The 18,698-nt window shown below is 36.5% G+C and overlaps 1 protein-coding gene and 1 non-coding gene across 2 annotated transcripts in view; both read left to right on the top strand.

Moving 5' to 3' along the window:
• The window catches only part of HAUS6 (HAUS augmin like complex subunit 6), a 43,430-nt gene that overhangs the window by 15,095 nt on the left and 9,637 nt on the right, over positions 1-18,698 (top strand). Inside the window, 7 exon segments of the mRNA XM_032634691.1 lie at positions 889-1,059; positions 2,476-2,669; positions 3,409-3,535; positions 5,854-5,956; positions 12,433-12,514; positions 17,322-17,388; positions 17,699-17,875. Of these exon segments, the coding sequence (XP_032490582.1) occupies positions 889-1,059; positions 2,476-2,669; positions 3,409-3,535; positions 5,854-5,956; positions 12,433-12,514; positions 17,322-17,388; positions 17,699-17,875 (921 nt within the window).
• On the top strand, positions 17,106-17,239 carry LOC116756184. The gene has a single exon (XR_004350557.1).

Below are 18,698 nucleotides of genomic sequence, written 5' to 3'. Positions count from 1 at the left end.
CAGAGCATGGGCTCTAGGCACACAGGCTTCAGTAGTTGTGGCATGTGGGCTCAGTAGTTGTGGCTCGCAGCCTCCAGAGTGCAGGCTCAGTAGTTGTGGCACACGGGCTTAGTTGCTCCGCGGCATGTGGGATCTTCCTGGACCAGGGATCGAACCTGTGTCCCCTGCATTGGCAGGCGGATTCTTAACCACTGCACCACCAGGGAAGCTCTATCCTCACTTCCTATGCTAAAGATTAATTTTGCCCGTTCTTGAACTTTGTGTAAATGGGGAGTGTATAGAATATATTCTTTTGTGTTCGACTTCTTTCACTCATGCTGTTTTATCCATGCTGTTGTATGTGTTCATTCTCATTGCTGTATAATGTTCTATTTTATGATTAAAGGAAAGTATACTTTTTATTCAAGGTAGTTCTTCGGGTTGATTGTAGTTTTTGAGTATTACAAATAGGAGTGCTGTGAACATTCTTATATGTGATTTAATAAACATAGGTTAATGTATGGTTTTCAACATTTTAACTTTTTGAAACTTGAATGACTCTTAAAATTGATGTGTAGTGTTTTTATTTTCTCCTGAAAATCTTTTATTTTCCCTGATGGCATCTCAGAATACAGGAAATGCTAATTGCATCTCCGTAGTATAAGGTTTCTTAGATATGTTTTGCAAATCATAGTGGGCTAGATTCTCCTGAGAAATTCTTCAGTTTTAAAGTGCCCTTGAAAGTAATATCAGTGCTTTTAGACTGTTAAAATAGTTAGTTTTCTTACCAGAAGCCATTCCAGGAATACCTAATTTGTTCCTAGGAATGAACATATATTTGTATTTTACATATCTTTATGTATAGATTATGTATAGACTTTAATAATTTCTTTGTCTCTGTTTTTGAAGGTTCGGTCTTTGTGGGCTTCAGTGAATGAAACACTCATGGTTTTGGAAAAAGAGAGAGAAGTTGTTAGTTCAGTCCTTAGTGTTGTTAACCAGTATACTTTAGATGGAACTAATGTTGCTATCAATATTCCAAGGCTCTTACTTGACAAAATTGAGAAACAAATGTGTCAGGTAAGCATTTGATAATTAAGGGAGCTTTGAGAAAACTCCCTTCACAGAATCTTTTTATATATTGTATATTGCTTTTCTCACAGTGTTTTTCTACTGTTTTCAGAATTTACCTTTGTGAATATATCTGATAAGAGGGGTACTGTTAAAGGTGTTTATATTCACATCTATTGACCTTTATTCATTGTCCGTATGTTGTACGGTGCTACATCATATAGTGTAGAGAGTAGAAGGTACTTAGTAGGAAGATGATGTGATACTTAGTTTTTTATAAATTCTCAAAGAGAGCACCAGTGATCTCCTGAATGCTAAATTTCTTTTTAAAAACTCTTCTCTCGTTTTTCTTTCGTCTTGATGCTATTAAATGTTTTAAAGTGTTTTCTTCCTTTAGCTTTTGTGACCTCAGTGTCGTTGTCTTCCTGTGGTGTTTTAGACTGCTGTCTCCAGTTTTCCACTGGTTCCTTTTTCTCTAACTTTTAAATGAACATGTTCCCCATGGTTCCTTTAATGGCCCCTTTTCTTTCTCACATTATAAATCCATCTGTATTTTCTTACCCAGTTCCATGGCTTCATCAGCCTCCTATACAATAATATTACCAGATTGGTATTTCCAGTCTCTCCCCTTCAACTCAAACTACATCAAATTATTTCCACTTGCTTATGGGACATTTCCATCTGAATAGCCTACGTTTATTTTTCTTAGTAAACTTAAATTTTTTTGAGCATCTCCTATGTGCCAGGTATTATTATAGTGAAGGGGATTTAATAAAGATAAAATATTGTTGTGACCCTGAAGAGTGTTCACTTTAATAGGTAACATGTCAGGCACTTCAAATTCAGAGTACATAAAAATCAGGATCTGTAAACTCAGATTCCTACAGGGGCTATATAGATGAAGTATGCTAATTATGTGTAACAATGGGGTAAAGTAGGAAATGATGAGATCTTTGGGGAACTAATTTTGTGTGAAATCTGTGATTTTAAAAAATATTAACAACTAATTCAGATGATTTTAAAACATTGGAACTGTGCAGGCCAAATAAACATGTCTTAAGTTTGGAATCAACCTTTAGGGGTCCTTTAATTTGCAACTTTTGGTAAAACATGAATTCATGATCTTTCTCCAAACCTGATCTTTCTCCTCAGTCTTTATTTTGCTTTCCATTTATTTACATTTCTTTTATTCTAGTTTCAGCTTTTTTGCATGATATAAAAGTGTAGCATGGTGTGTTAATTCTTCCACAGTAGTTTCCTTTGGGCCAGAATTATTTACATAGTTTTATTTTTGGGTAGACAGCCGTTCTTTTTTTTCCACTCTTTTTTAAGGTAACCTTTTTATATAATAGTGAAAAATGTAAACATATTTTTGTAGCATTTTACTATGTTAACAATCTATAGTTCACTACTTTTTTTTTTCAGCTGCACATAGGAAATGTTTATGAGGCTGGAAAATTGAATCTCTTAACAGTTATTCAGTTATTAAATGAAGTCTTGAAAGTAATGAAATATGAACATTGTCAGGCTAACCAAGCAAGACTGACAATAGACCTTCACTTCCTTGAAAAAGAGACCAAAGTTCAGAGAGAAAGATTGTCAGATCTGAAGCATATGAGGTACACTAGAAAGATCTTCTGTTATTTCATTGGGGTAGGAGTAGGGTGGTTTTGATAATTTCTCAGCACAACTCTTGTTTAGTTAACAACTCAGTAGCTTTGGCAAACAGGTGTGAAAATTTTACTTGTACTCAAAAACCTTATGTCACCAACTTCTAGAGAGACACATGAAGTAGCAAGGAAAATTAATGTAGTTTTCTTTTGTCTGGAGTATATTATTTGCCCTGAGTGATAATTCTTTATCAAATAATTCTGACTTTTCTGTAGCTTTTCTTTTGTAGGGTCTACTAATAGAACTAGGTTTTAAAAAATTTGTTTATATTGAGCAGGGTGACCGGGAGGTATGGGTTCTCTTTAGAAATGGATAGAGAGTAGGAGTAGAATTTCAACTTGAGTTCGGAACCAGGAAAAAATTGTATGGGGTTGGCCAAAAAGTTCGTTTGGGTAACATCTTAGGGAAAAACCCAAATGAACTTTTTGGCCAACCCAATATTTTTAAAGATAAATAGAGTACAGATGTATGATTGCTATTTGGTGTTAAAAGGAAACAAGGTATTTTAGATTCTGAACGCTCAATGGGAGAGTTTATGCAATTTAGGTGTACTGAATTGGTTGAACTTTCAGTTATACTTTCTGCCCTTTCTCTACGAGCTATAATATTCTTACTTCAACACTTTTTCTCAGTGGTTCTTTTTATATATTCATGTTTTGAATGAAGTTCTTTTTTATGCCGTTACAGGTATAAAATAAAAGAAGATCTCTCAACTATAAAACATTCTATTGTTGAAAAACAAGAAGAATGGCATAAAAATTGGAAAGAATTTCTCGGCCTGTCTCCTTTCAGTCTAATAAAAGGTTGGACTCCAGTAAGTAATATTGACTTGACTTTTGGAGAGTAGTTTAATTTCTTGCAAACTCTTGATTTATCATGTTACAAATGACCTGGAAATGCTATATGTGTGTATGCTTTTCATCTTTGCATCTGAGCCTAAAGTTCAAATATTTTGGTTTCTGTGATTTTTCTAAATACATATTAGAATGTTCATTAAGCTGCTGTTGTGATATAGTTAATATTTTTAGATTCAGTGGATTGTATTAAAAAGAAAATGAGATCGGGGAGAAGCTGGCGCTGAGGCTCAAGTCGCCTGTGGGGGCTGAGCCTGCTGTCTACCTGTGGCCGCTGCCGGTCTACGACAAACCCCACGATGTTGCTCACGAAATCCTCAAGACCATCCGGCTCAAAGATTTGGAAAGAGATAGTTCAGTAGAAAAGGAATGCGTGAAGGAGAAGTGGAATCTCTTGCATGAATTTCTGCAGACAGAAATAAAGAATCAGTTATGTGACTTGGAAACCAAATTACATAAAGAAGAATTATCAGAGGAGGGCTGGCACAAGTCAAATCCCTTTTTTTTTTTTGCAGTATGCGGGCCTCTCACTGTTGTGGCCTCTCCCGTTGCAGAGCACAGGCTCCGGACCTGCACGCTCAGCGGCTATGGCTCACGGGCCCAGCCGCTCCGCGGCATGTGGGATCTTCCCGGACCAGGGCACAAACCTGCGTTCCCTGTATTGGCAGGTGGACTCGCAACCACTGCGCCACCAGGGAAGCCCCAAATCCCTTTTAAATAAAGATTTGTCCTTGGAGAACAGAGCTCATGCTTTCAGTCGGGAAGTGAATGGATGTCTAGAAAACGGGAGCCAGACAAGTGGTGAGGACCGCAGAGTGGAAATAGCAGAGAAGAACAAGTCCCCCAGACCTGTTTCCAAACTGCATGCCCAGGAGAAGCAAGTCTGATGGAGAAACAAAATCTGAAGTCTCATGTAGCCCCAGGATTACAAGGCAAACTACCAGGCAGACCACCGTCACATCTCATTTCACAGGGGGCCCTGCCAAACGGAAGCCTGAGGAAGACCCTGAAAAAGCAAAATCAGATGATTCTGTCGATGAAGAAGAAAAAGACCAGGAGGAAAAGAGACGTAGAGTTACATCCAGAGAACAAGTTGCTGGACCGCTCACTGCAGAAGAACCGGGAAGAGTACGACCAGGAACACACGTGGAAGAAGAAGAAAGAGATGATAAAGTAAAGCCTGGTCACCTCCAGGAAGAAAAGAGACTCAGAAGTCAAACCGAAGGACTAACACCTAAACAGAAATCTAAGGAGGAGCCAGACAGAGATGCGAGGCCCGGAGGAGCTCAGGCTGAAATGAATGAAGGAGAAGACAAAGATGAAAAGAGGCACAAAAGTGAACCCAAACATCTAGCTAGCAAACGGAGACCAGAAGTAAAAGAACCTGAAAGAGTAAAACCACAAGTTTCTGATGAGAAAGATGAGGATGAAAAGGTAACAAACGCACATGGTAAACACAGCAGTTCGACATGGTAAAGTTCCCCGTCAGAGCGACGGGACCTGGACCGTATCCTCTGGGGGTCTGTGCATGCCCGAAGATGCAGAACATGAAGAACACTCAGTCCCCTGTGCAATCTAACAGCTCTAGTCCACATGTCTCACCCCAAACCCAGGACACTAGACCTACTAGAGCAGGAAGCAAAAATATGGTAGGACTCCTCGGAATGGCTGAGCCTTTGACCAAAGACCAAGCCCCACAGTCCCTATGAACACGTTGAGAATTTAGTTTGTTGCAAAGCACTGCTCTGAGCTTCACAGCTATGGCGGGGGGTGGGGGTGGGGGGGAGTCTCCATGGGACACACCCCGGCTAGAAGTCGCGAGTGGCATTTAATAAGTGACTCAAACAAGGACAATGTGCAATCCCCTTTTAATACTTCTGGTCTCGGTGAAGAGCAAGTCTCACGTTGTTGCCGGTGCATCTCAAACCTTTCCGTGCAGTTGGTTCATCTTTCAACAGACAACAGGATTTAGGTCCAGAGTTTTTGGCCAGTAACAGTAAGGATTACAATTTAAAAAAAAAAAAAAAAAAGAAATTGAGACATTCCTCTTTATTTTAGGTACTATTACATTTGAGGCATAGTTGGAGGGCAAAGTAGCCCTCTTGTTCCTAATATCATACTCCTTAGTTTAAAAATAGTTACAGGATAATTTGTATGTTTGCTAATTCTTTCTTCGTTAGGGGAAAAAAAATCATCCATTCCTAGGTTTACTTAGTATTGTTACTGTGGTACTGAGTAAAGTGTGTATATTTCAAAATAACAAATTCTGTGTTTTAAGGCTGTGGATCTTTTACCACCTATGTCTCCCCTTTCGTTTGATCCTGCCTCAGAAGAAGCATATGAGAAGAGTATTCTTTTGCAGTACCCTGCTTCACTTCCAGGTTGGTTATTTTTTCTCTTTTAAACTTCAATCTCATTAATATTTCTCACTATGATAACAGTTCTTTTATAAACTTTCATGTTTTTTTTCCCATTTACTGTGGTGAAATGCACAAAGCATTTCAGTCATATGAGCCTCAGTTAACATGAGGCTTTTTGTGTCTCCTTTCTTTCAGTTGCACAGCTGTTTACTTTGCACAGTGTTTTCAAGGTTTATCCAAGTTGTAGCATGTATCGATACTTCATTACTTTGTTTGAATACATTCTGTTGTATGATTGAATCGAATTTGTTGATCTGTTTGTCCTTTGATGGACATTTGGGTTATTTGGCTATTATGAGTAATGCTGCTATAAATGTTCACTTACAAGTTTTGTGTAGAAGCCCACAATTTTTTAACATGAAAGATTAGTACAGTAATTACCTGAATACTTAACTGTTGCTTGTTTCAGCAGTTGAGATTTTTGCTTTAAATGTGTATGTTTGTTTGCTAAACCATGTAAGTCTGAGACCTTAACACTTCACTCTGTTTCAGCATGCATTCCCATGAAAATAAGGACTTTTTCCTCTTTAATTACCACACTAATGTTATACCTAAAATTAATAATTATCTCAGTTTCCTCAAATATCATACCATTATCACACCTAAAAAATTAATTTCTCTACAATATCTAATATCAATTTCATACTCAGTTTCACCAATTGCCTAGTATTTGTGTACAAGAAATTTTTATTGGGTTCAGTAAATGTAAGGTAGATAGGTGGAGGGATAAATGAATAAAAAATGTATGAATTATGTAGCCAATCTGGAGCAGGTAATAAGTATAGGTTACAGTTGAGTTTAGGCAGGCCATCGGTCATGGCAGCAGTTAGCACAGGACTTAGGAAGAAAAAGGATGAACACAGCTAGGATAGGTGATTGGTTTGGGAGTCAGGTGTATGTGGGGAGGACACTAGTTGGGAAAGATCATAGACCAGAGAGCAAGGGTCAAGGATAGGCGCCAGCAGAAGAGTAGACACAAAAGACTGCATAGTCTGATGAATGAAAAAGATCTTCAGATACAGAACATTGCTTATGATGATAGAATTACTTTGATAGTTCTTGGCATATTTGGTTGCCATTGTGTTCTCACTTCAGCATGGAAAGGGCCTTTGTACTCTTGGCATACTTAGTTTAGGCCCTGTGAAACCATGAAATTGTCCTCAGGTCCATTTGGAGATTTCTGTGTCGCCTTCAGAGTGAGGGAATATTTGTGTCTGTTTATGAAGTTTAGTTAGAAGTCCACATTTTAAAAGTGTTTGATAGGATCTTTGGGGGTAACCCTTTCCTTCACACATTGCACAGTTTGTACTCTTGGGATTCCTTTTTTTTTTCCTCTAGAGCCTTGGTCTGGGCTGGGGAACCTCAACATTATTTTATACTTTTTGTAGTAAACCACTTTACTTTGCTTAAAGTACAACAGCTTTTTCCCTCCTATACCTTACATATTACATCTTGCTGGAAGTAATTTTTCTTTTCAGTAGTTTTAAAAAATTATATTTCAGCATTATTAAGTACAGGAATATTATAAATATCTGTTCACTGAACACTCTTGTCAAATCTTTGCAGTATTTGCTTTAGATTTTTTAAAAAAGTACTAGTGTAGTTAACTCTTGAGTATCCACCCTTCCTTGAGTATTCTTTTTTTTTAAAATTGCAGTATAGTTGATTTACAATATTTTAGTTTCAGGTGTGTAGAGCATAGTGATTTTGGTTTTTTTTTTTTCAGGTTAATTCCATTATAGGCTATTACATGATATTGGCTATAATTCCCTATGCTATACAGTAAATCCTGTTGCTTATCTATTTTATGTATTAAAGTAGTTTGTATCTGTTAATCTCATACTCCTTTGTCCCTTCCCCCACTTCCTTCTCCCCTTTGGTAACTGTAAATTTGCTTTCTGTGTCTGAGTCTGTTTCTGTTTCGTATATAAATTTATTTGTATTATTTTTTAGATTTCGCATATAAGTGATATCATATAGTGTTTGTTTTTCTCTGACTTATTTCACTAAGCATAATATTCTCTAGGTCCATCCATGTTGCTGCAAATGGCAATATTTCACTCTTGTATGGCTGAGAAATATCCATTGTGTGTGTATGTGTGTATATATATGCCACATCTTCTTAAGCCAATAATCTGTTGATGGCACTTGCGTTGCTTCCATGTCTTGACTATTGTAAATAGTGCTGCTATGAACATTGGAGTGCATGTGCTTTTTCAAATTAGAGTTTTCGTTTTTCCCGCCCATATACCCAGGAGTGGAATTGTTGGATCATATGGTAGTTATATTTTTAGATTTTTAAGGAACCTCCATACTGTTCTCCATAGTGGCTGCACCAATTTATATTCCCCCCAACAGTGCAGGAGGGTTCCCTTTTCTCCACATCCTCTCCAGCATTTATTATTTGTAGACTTTTTGATGAGGGCCGTTCTAACAAGTGTGAGGTTGATACCTCATTGTGGTTTTGATTTGCATTTCTCTAATAATTAGTGATGTTGAGCATCTTTTCATGTGCCTGTTGGCTATCTGTATGTCTTCTTTGGAGAAATGTCTATTTAGATCTTCTGCCCTTTTTTTGTTTTTGTTTTTGTGGTACATGGGCCTCTCACCGCTGTGGCCGCTCCCATTGTGGAGCACAGGCTCCGGACGCGCAGGCTCAGCGGCCATGGCCCACAGGCCTAGCCGCTCCACGGCATGTGGGATCTTCCCGGACAGGGGCACGAACCCATGTGCCCTGCATTGGCAGGCAGACTCTCAACCACTGTGCCACCAGGGAAGCCCTGCCCCTTTTTTAAAAAAAAAATTTATTTATTTATTTGGTTGTACCGGGTCTTAGTCGCAGCAGGCAGGCTCCTTAGTTATGGCACGTGTGCTCCTTAGTTGTGGCTGGTGGGCTCCTTAGTTATGGTTTGCGGGCTCCTTAGTTGTGGCATGTGAACTTTTAGTTGTGGCATGCGTTGATTGGGTTTGTTTTTGTGATATTCATATGTATGAGCTGTTTGTATATTTTGGATATTAACCCCTTGGTCTTGACTGTTCATTCTGCATTTGCAGAGGTAACCACTATCCTAAATCTTAAGTTTATTCTGATGTATGTTTATAAAAATAATTTTACTTTGGATCTAACCATACGTATACTGTTCTGCTGTTCTTAAGTTTGTAAATAAAACTTCTCTTATCCCCCAGCATGTGCTTTGTAAATGTTTGTTTTTGAACCAGGATCCAAGGAGGGTTCACTCACTGTATATGGTTGTTTTGTCCTCTTACTTTTATTCTAGGATAATGTCCTACCCCTTAAAAAAAGAATGACATTGATAGAAATTCTTTTTAACAATCATTGTGTGTGATTTACCAATATATTTACTGATTTTTTTGGTCAATATTACTTTTGTTCTATTCCTTCCTTTTGAGAGGTATATCTCGAAGTATATCTTTCACTTCTTTTAGTGACAGACCCTGAATAGTAAGATCTCTTAGTCTTCCTTTGAAAATATCTTTGTTTTTACTTATGAATGATAGTTTGGATTCAAGATCAACACTTATTTTTCCTTGGGACTTTAATAATATGATCTCATTGCTTTCTGCCTTTTGTTTTTGAAACATTTGCTGTCTCTCTGATTGTTGTTCATTTGTAGGCAATTTTTGATCTCTGGTTGCTTTTAAGACTTATTTATTTTTGTATTACGCAGGTTCATTGAGCTGTGTCTAAATGTAGATTTGTTTTTATTTAGCCTGTTTGGAACTTGTGTGTGCTTATTCAGTGTGAAGGCTCGTATCTTTCTTCAGTTCTGGAAACGTATTCACTAATATCTCTTGTAATATTACCCCCCTCTCCTATTCTTTTGGTCCTTTTCTTTTATCCCTCATATTATTGGGACTTCTGATTCTGTCCCCCATATCTCATAGATTCACATTCATATTTATAACCTCTTTGTAACTCTGGACCTGTATTCTGGGTATTTTCTTTGTATCTCGCTATGGTTCACTAATTATCTCTTTATTTATGTTTAATCTCCTTTTTGACCTGTCCATTTAGTATTTAGTTTTCATGAATGTATTTTTTGTTTGCTTGTTTTTTCAAAACTACCCATTCTTTTTCATGGTGTCATCTTCTTTCATTATGGCCCCTGTTGTTTCATTTTTGTTGATCATTTTAAATATACTGATTTTTATCTTTATCAATTTTCCCAGTATCTCTTCATTTCAGGTACTTCTCCTGTATGCTCTGCCTGCTGATGTTCTATTGAAATATTAATATTAAAATATTTGAATGAAAACTCAACTTCAGTGGGTCCCCCACCTCTGGAGGAGTCATGTGGGCCCAGGATTGCAGAAGGGTCTCTACAGAGTGGCCAAGAGTCCCAGGGATTTCTTTTGAACTAGACCAGTTAATGTCTTTGGTTTGGAATTCCTAAAACAAGTAGCCAGTATAATTATGGATTTCACACTTCCTTTTGAGTAGGCTAGGTTTTAGATATCTTTCCTTCCTTCCTTCTATACTTTTTTTTCACCAAGGAGTCCAGGTAGACAGCAGGCTTTCCCTGTCCAGTTGGCAGAATTTTTATAATCCCTTTTCAGAGGCAGAGCAGTCTTTGCAGTGTCTTGTCTTATGGTGGTCTCTCAGATCCCAGCCTGAGAGGCCTGAGATGATGTTTCTTGTTACCATGTAGGCATTTAAATCTCCTGTGTTCAGCCCCTGGAGCCTGCCTCATTGAGCCCTTGTTTCTCAGTTTAAGTTTACCCTGCTTGTTGTGCTTTCCGTCTTTGGTTCTGTAATGTGATGATTTTTATTCTTCTGGGCTTTCCTTTTTTCTTACATTTTATTTAGTAGTTGTAGTGTCTTTACAGTAGGAGTCAGTGTCTGCTTTAGTTTCGTTTGCTTTGTAGTGTTGAGTTTAGTTTGTTTTAACCCCCTAAATGCACTATTATGACTTTGCCCTCCTTTGCTATCTTTGCATCTTAAGTTTAGTTTTCATCATTTCTTCCATGTGATTGTGTTCTAACTAGCTACTCTGCCTCCAATAGTCTATCTGTTCTGTATTCCAAATGGCTATCAGTGATCTTCCTGTAATGTAAATATGATCCTTTTCATCTCTTGGTGTAATACCCACCAGTGGCTTTTTATCACCTATCACCTTTGGAAAAGAGAAAAAGGCTCTAGGTGCTTTTTCACTTAGCGGCTTTTACCTTACAGACTTTCTTTCATACCAGAACAAATGTGCATGAACTCTGCCTACCACCACCAGATGGTGTTTAAAGTTATGCATCATCATTTTTATTTCTAAAAAATCTTTAAATTTAAAACATTTAAAAATTAAAGTATAGTTGATTTACAATGTTTCAGGTGTACAGCAAAGTGATTCAGTGATCTGAAATGGAACATATATATATATATGTATACACACACATACACATATATATTCTTTTTCAATTCTTTAACATCATAGGTTATAACAAGATGTTGAATATATCATTATCATTTTAGTTAATGGTTGTCTACTAAGCTTGTGGTATAGTTGTATTTGTGCTTACTTTTGGAATGTTTTATAAATAACAGTAACTCCATCATAATTAGTAGGTTCAAAAGCATAGGGTATTGAAAATGTTATGAGGTGGCATTATGATGAATTAAAAGGAAAACTACATAGTATACACATTGGCTTCTTATACAGTAACACTTTGGACACATGTATAAATAGTGTTTCAGAAGCTAACATGTTGAAAGAAGAGGAGCTCCTGGAATATCAAATCCTTTGAAATATAGCCATGGCTTTTGTCATCAATTTCATTGCCTATCATGCTTCTACTAGATATGCCTTATGCTGTGGCACACGAAACATGCAACTTATTCTCTTAGTATTTTCATGGCTTCTTCATGTTCCCCACTCTGGGCCGGGTGCCTTTCTGCCTCCTTGCATTCTGTGCATACTTGTGTCATAATACTGTAGCAATATACCATAATTCTGTACTGATTCCTTGAAGACAGGTCTCCATTTTTAATTTCTTTTTCCTATTGTTAGTGCAGTAATGACACATAGTTATTAAATGATATGTTGAAGAATAAATACATAGGTTGACTGATGTCATAGATGCTGGGCTAAAATATGCTAAGTAGTATAACTTTTTGGCTGGTTTATGTGGTAATTGCATTATCTGTGTACTTAAACATGAAGCATGGCTATATAATACTTGAGAATTATGGATTGTCCCTTTTTGGGAAACTTTGTGTGAGCTATCTTTCTAGAAAAGCCTATTGTACATATTCTCCATCACTGTCATGCATACTACTTTATACTTAATAATTGAATAATTGTCCTTTAACATTTATTTTATTTTTCTGTTTTCTTCTGTTTATAAGTTGTAGAACTTCAAGAGATCTCTGAATGTTAGAATGTACAAACATAATTAAAGAGTAATTAATTTTTCTATTCCTTTAGATACATGTAAGCAACATACCCAGGAAAATGATTGCAGAAGGGCAAGTGATATACTGGAAACTAAATGTGATCTAGCCAACAGGTAAAAGAAATTTGATTTCATATTGATTTTTTTTTCTCTTAATTAATTTTAGTCCCATCTTCAGCCAGCTTTCAAGCTTCTCCACTGTGAGATAGCTCATGACTTTCTTCTCTTAACCAGACAGTGTTTTTCTACTGCGGATCCACGTTTTCAGAAAAGATTCAACATTTCTGATGCAAGGTCATTTTTTTCCTCTATTCTTATCTAAATGTTGGGACTCATGGGGATTATGTAATTTTTGAAGAAAAAGACATATGTGAAAATTATCTAATGCAAGTTTGGGAATTTTTGCCTTTTTGTGTCTGTGAACGTCTTTGAAATCACTTGTGGCTGTTGACTAAATCCAAGAGTTTAGGGACTTCTGAGATGATCTAGTTGGTAGTCTAGTTGGTCGTTTTCAGTCTGTGTTCTGCAGCACCCTCTGGTGCTGTGGATGAATCAAATTTAACCTGTGACTGTTCCAGCGTTTCCCACTTCAACCTAAGCAGCCTTCTGTTTTATCTGTACTATATATTGAGGCTTTATATGCCATTTGATAAAAAGAGTTCTGTACTTAAAAAAAATTTCTTTGGGAAGACTTCTGATTCAATCTAATCCCAAAATTTAGCATGTGAAAAAACTGAACCTAGCTAGTTTGTTGTAACTAGGAGTATTCTTACTTTATTTATTGTCTTTTTTTCCTCTGTTATCCTGTTTATCTCTTAAATAAACTGATGCCAGATTATAAAAGCAGAAATCTCTAAACTAAATGTGAATGTGTTTGTCCTTTATTGAAACTAAACATTATTAAGTAGCAGTCAAACACAGATAGGCTAAATAGATTCCTTTATTATTTTGCTTTTTCTGATTAACCTTTGATTTAAATAGTCGATTTTCAGTTCAACTTCCCCATGTTAATGAGGCACAGATATGGAAACAAAATATTTAGGATAATTCTAAAAGAAAATTTTAAATTTTAAATGACTTGAGGCCCCCCTTTATTCTGTATACTCTTAATAAGTTATTAAGTTGAAATACCATAACTATTGTCAAAGCTTACATGTGAAATTATGCTATTGGCAGTTTCCTCTGCAAATTTTCTGGTTCAGAGGAGGTCAGGACTACTTGTGGGAGAATTTTATTTTTGTTCTTAGATCTGGGTGTGATGTTGATTTTCTGAGTACCTAAAGAAATAGAATGAAATCTGCAGTGAAGACCTTGTAAAGTGAAGAAATTATAAAGTTATTGGGCTTGCTAATTTTACCCCCTTATCACAATTGTTCTTAAGCATGCCTCTTAGAGGGAAATAGTTGGTCCTTCCCGATCTCAGTTATGTTTTTGGTCTGTCTTTCCTTGAGAGAACAGATTAAATATTTGATTTAAGGTCTCTTGTTGGACTAAAGATTGATGGAGTTAGTAGATTAATTCACAAATCTGATTTTATTTATGAACTCCATTCAACCTCAAGATTCTTTCTTGAAGTAGAATTTTGTACTAAGATGTACTATCAGAATTCTACAGGAGCCAGATGCTCAGCCCCTAAGAATTAATTCAAATAGAATTCTCTAATATAGGAAAAAGTTGAATTAAATAATTTTTTGTTTGTTTTTGTTTGTTTGTTTTTGCGGTACGCGGCCTCTCACTGCTGTGGCCTCTCCTGTTGCGGGGCACAGGCTCCGGACGCGCAGGCTCAGCGGCCATGGCTCATGGGCCCAGCTGCTCCGCGGCATGTGGGATCTTCCTGGACCGGGGCACGAACCCGTGTCCCCTGCACTGGCAGGCAGACTCTCAACCACTGCACCACCAGGGAAGCCCCTGTATTAAATACTTTTGACTTCCACATTTATCCTTTTCTAAGCTCTTGGATCTTTTAACTGTCTTTTCACTCTTTATTTTACTTATAGGTTGGGATATTGAAAGGAGGTAGAGGAAGGCTTTTGGTAATGAGGGATAAACGCTTAATGGGAAATGAAAGATTATTACTGCCTAATAGGAGAACAGAAGAGAGGTAAAGAGTTGAGTTACTGGGATATGGAAGTAAACATGTTGCTCAGAATTCTTTACTGTAAAAGGTATTTTGTAATAAAATGTTTCATGTGTAACGTGGATAGACTGCACTTAAAGAAATACCCTGTTTTTGGCATGTAGTTCGGCTATTATACTAAATATTTTATTTGTAGTGGCATCTTACATCAGTATCAGTGTAGTTAATTGGGAAATTCATATGTGGATATGGTTAATATAATTATGCAGTTAAAAAGCATGAGATGAATGTAGTTTTTAGAGTAAGTGTGTTGTTTGCCCTTTCACGTGTGGTTTTCATTCACAAGTACTAAAATATAAGTAGTCTTCTCCATAGATCTCCTGGCTTGGTTTTGATCAGAGTGAGCTCATGGAGGCTGCACCATACTTACAATCAGAATTCAGTGATTGATGATGCCTTTGCTGTACACTGTGGGTACTACCTTTGCAGTGGTTTCTGGAAAGGAGGGTTCCATGATATTTCTAGTGGTGGTGATGCGGTTATTCTAGACCTTTAACCTCTATGGTTTCTCCTTTACTACATTTCAGAGATAGGGCAGTATGATCTTGCATGCATTCCAAACAAACATCCTTAGTCTTAGAAATTGAATTCTAATCTCATTTTGTTATTTCCTTTCTCTTTTTATTATTTCTCTGTTAATTGTAGACATAACAACAACAACAAATGAAAATAAAAAATAATTAGCTAAAATTTCCAATTTCCAATAAATCACTTGTCAGATTCTTTCCCAAGTTCTTTTTTAGACTTTATTTCCAATTCCAAAGTCTTGTATTCTAAAATACAAAATTTTCTCAACATTAACATAGCATAAATGCAGTTTTTTTAAAGTGTGTGTATATTTACTTAACATTATATTACCACTTAAAATAGCTTTTTAACATTTCATTTATTTTTAGACTTTAGGTTTTCCTCAAAATTTTTGCTGCTATAAAAAGCATGTCTTTTTTCTTTTGGTAGTGCTTTTAGGGTTAATTTCCACAGTGGGATCAATACCCTTTTTATGTGGATTTCATGGGCCTCAGTTTTGGCCTGGCAAGTGGGTAGAGAGTAAGGACTGAGCCAGGGCTGCTTTGAAGTTGACTTGAATTGAGATATTAACAAGGCTAATAGCATGTTGCCAATTCAGAAACGAGACAGAGGAGGTATAGAATGTGGTTCCATTTTTCTCTATTATGAGACTCTGCAAGAATGATTCAGATAGAAAAATTTGGTGGCATCTATGGAACCTCATCTTCAAGTGACATTTATTCATTGATCCATCGTGTGGCACTACCAAGCACCAGGCACTGTGTTAGGACTTGGGAATAGCCTTTGGTAAGACATAGTCATCATCCTCAAGGAGCTCACCAGTCTTTTGGTGGCATCTTAATGGCATTGGTCCATAGCTTGCTGGCCCTGCTTCAGAGGGCTTTCTGATCATTTTAACGTCAATTTTGGGGAAGAATGTGGATAAAATCGCACTCGATAGTAATCACTAATCTTTTGCCTTAGATATCTAGATTATATCCTGTCGAGGCGAAGCTGAAACTTGAGCGATTTCAGTGATTTTGAATTATGTTTGGAAGGTAGATTTCAAGAAGGGCATATTTGAAAAAGTTTGAAAGGCATATTTGCTATTATATAAAATATTTGCAAAGTTGTTAATTTTGTACTTTTCTGTCTGAACGGAAAGAAAAACACTGGCATGCTTGATGTTGAAGGTGGTTTCTGTGGTAATCCTGCCTCCATTTTACCTAGAGTAGAAAAGCTTTTGGTCAGTGAGCAGACCCAATCCATGATTGAATTTGAAGGCACTTTCAAGATGAAGATAAAGTTATCATTACTTTGAAGGCTTAAAAAATTTAATAACTTACTTTGTAATTATAGTGAAAAGATGCATAAGGTTTTCACGTTTACCAAAAGGGGCAAGAGAATCTAAGAGATTAAGGAACACTATGTGTGGAATGCTGCAAATTCAAATTGAATAACCTCATGACTTTACTGTAAGTGTAATGTATTTGCTATAGAAAATTCAGCATAAGAGAAATTGATTTGGGACCTGAAATATCAAAAGAATCTTAGTCTCTGCTACAGTGCTTCTGTGGTCTGAAGCCTGAGGACATTGTAATAATGTGATTCTAGTTAATTGAATTTTTTTCTTTAATTTATTTATTTTTATTTATTTTTGGCTGCATTGGGTCTTCGTTGCTGCACATGGGCTTTCTCTAGTTGGGGCGAGCGGGGGCTACTCTTTGTTGCGGTGCGCGGGCTTATTGCGGCAGCTTCTCTTGCTGCAGAGCATGGGCTCTAGGTGCAGGGGCTTCAGTAGTTGTGGCACTCAGGCTCAGTAGTTGTGGCACACGGGCTTGGTTGCTCTGCGGCATGTGGGATCTTCCCGAACCAGGGATCAAACCCGTGTCCCCTGCATTGGCAGACGGATTCTTAACCACTGCACCACCAGGGAAGTCCCTAATTGAATTTGTTTTTACCTTGTACTCAAGTTTTTGAGTGTTCATCAAGTCATCCAACCCTTGTAAAAAATGCTGTTGACTTAAAATACATACTGGGTAAGGAAAATGTTCATTAGTTTGGGAGGCTGATACACAAATTGGGCTGAAGTACTGCTCTATTTGTCACTATACTTCCCTAGAATAATAAACTGCCTTTTGATGACCGGGACGAATTGAGTGAAATCGTAACGGACAGATACGGGGCAGACAGTTTCCTTAGAATATTCAAATACATCAAGTGAATGGAATTCTTTCTTACTCATAACTTGGATTTATTAATTTTTTTTCCTTTTAGCCCTGCTTCTTTCCTGTTGCAGCCCATTTCACCATCAGATAGAAACAGTGTTACACTACTTGAAAAGGTACATTTTAAAACAATTTAAAATTAATTCTGACCATACTCACATATGATAAAATATTCTTTACTTTTGTTGATATCCCAATTAAATTTCTATTTTCACATTTCCTAGTATGTGCACATTATCTACCATTCCTGTTTACACATTAGTTATTACTTCTAAATGGGAATACTGGAATTTTTAAACTGTGCCAGTGAACATTTAATTTTACAATAATGTTAACCTTTTATAGATTAACATTAATGAAGATCAGGTACAATGAAGATCAGGTACAATTATTAACGTTTTAACATTACATGTCTATCTTATTCAGGACACGAAGTTGACGACTCCTAGAGAGAAAAATGAAACAGTTTCTAAGAAAACACCAGAATTTGAAGCGGAAGACTCTTCATCATCAAATATTGCAAAGAGTAGTGCATTTGGAGGGTCTCTGCCAGCTAAAAAAAATGATCCATTCCAAAAAGAGCAAGATCATCTGGTAGAAGAGGTTAGAAAGAGATTGTAATAAGTATACTGAAATGTCATTTTCTAAATGGTGTTGGGGTTATAAGTGAAGTACAGTTAATTATTGATTAGGTGTAATTTGGGAAGGAGGTCACAGACAATAAAAATCATGGTTAAAGCAGAATTGGTCCTCCCCAAAAGTAGAAACAGGTATAAAATAAACTTATTTAGTTAAGATTATATCCGTGGTTTAGAACCCATGTCCCATTCTATAACTATCCAAAAGTATAAAAATAATACATGTATAATATTTTTGGAATTAACCATTACATAAATTGTTGGATAAATACACCCAATGATTATACTTATTAAAATACTCTGCGAATGTTATCTGTTGCTTAGCTGAGCTTCCTCTTTTTTTGAATTTTAGAACAAAGACTATACAATATATTATCACCAAGTGAAGGTTTTGTCCTTCTGCTTTTTAAATATTTCAAAAGTGAATAAATATATGATTGTTTATGATCTTGGTTTTCTTAACCAGCTCTGTTCCTTAATAATTTTCTACTTTTCACTGGCAAATGACCACATAATATGACTATTGCTGAGTATTACAGAACTCGGTTTATACAAGTGAAATGGTCAGGCCATTCTTTAATGTTATTTTTATTACATATTTCCCATTGTTTGAATTTGGATAAACAGGCAGAAAATAAATCAGCTGTTTTACATTCCTGAGAGACTGAAAGAAAAGTTTGGTTTAGTGCATATTGATTCAGGTATTGGAGTTCCCTCCTTTATCTTGATCGTGAAAAAAGTTAATAAATATTGTCCAAATAAGAGGGCTGGCTGTCAGTTATTTTTAA

This window comes from Phocoena sinus, chromosome 6 (assembly GCF_008692025.1).
Source record: "Phocoena sinus isolate mPhoSin1 chromosome 6, mPhoSin1.pri, whole genome shotgun sequence".
Classification (NCBI taxonomy): Eukaryota; Metazoa; Chordata; class Mammalia; order Artiodactyla; family Phocoenidae; genus Phocoena; species Phocoena sinus.
Note: the sequence above shows the minus strand (reverse complement) of the source record. Positions and strands in the feature narration are given on the sequence as shown.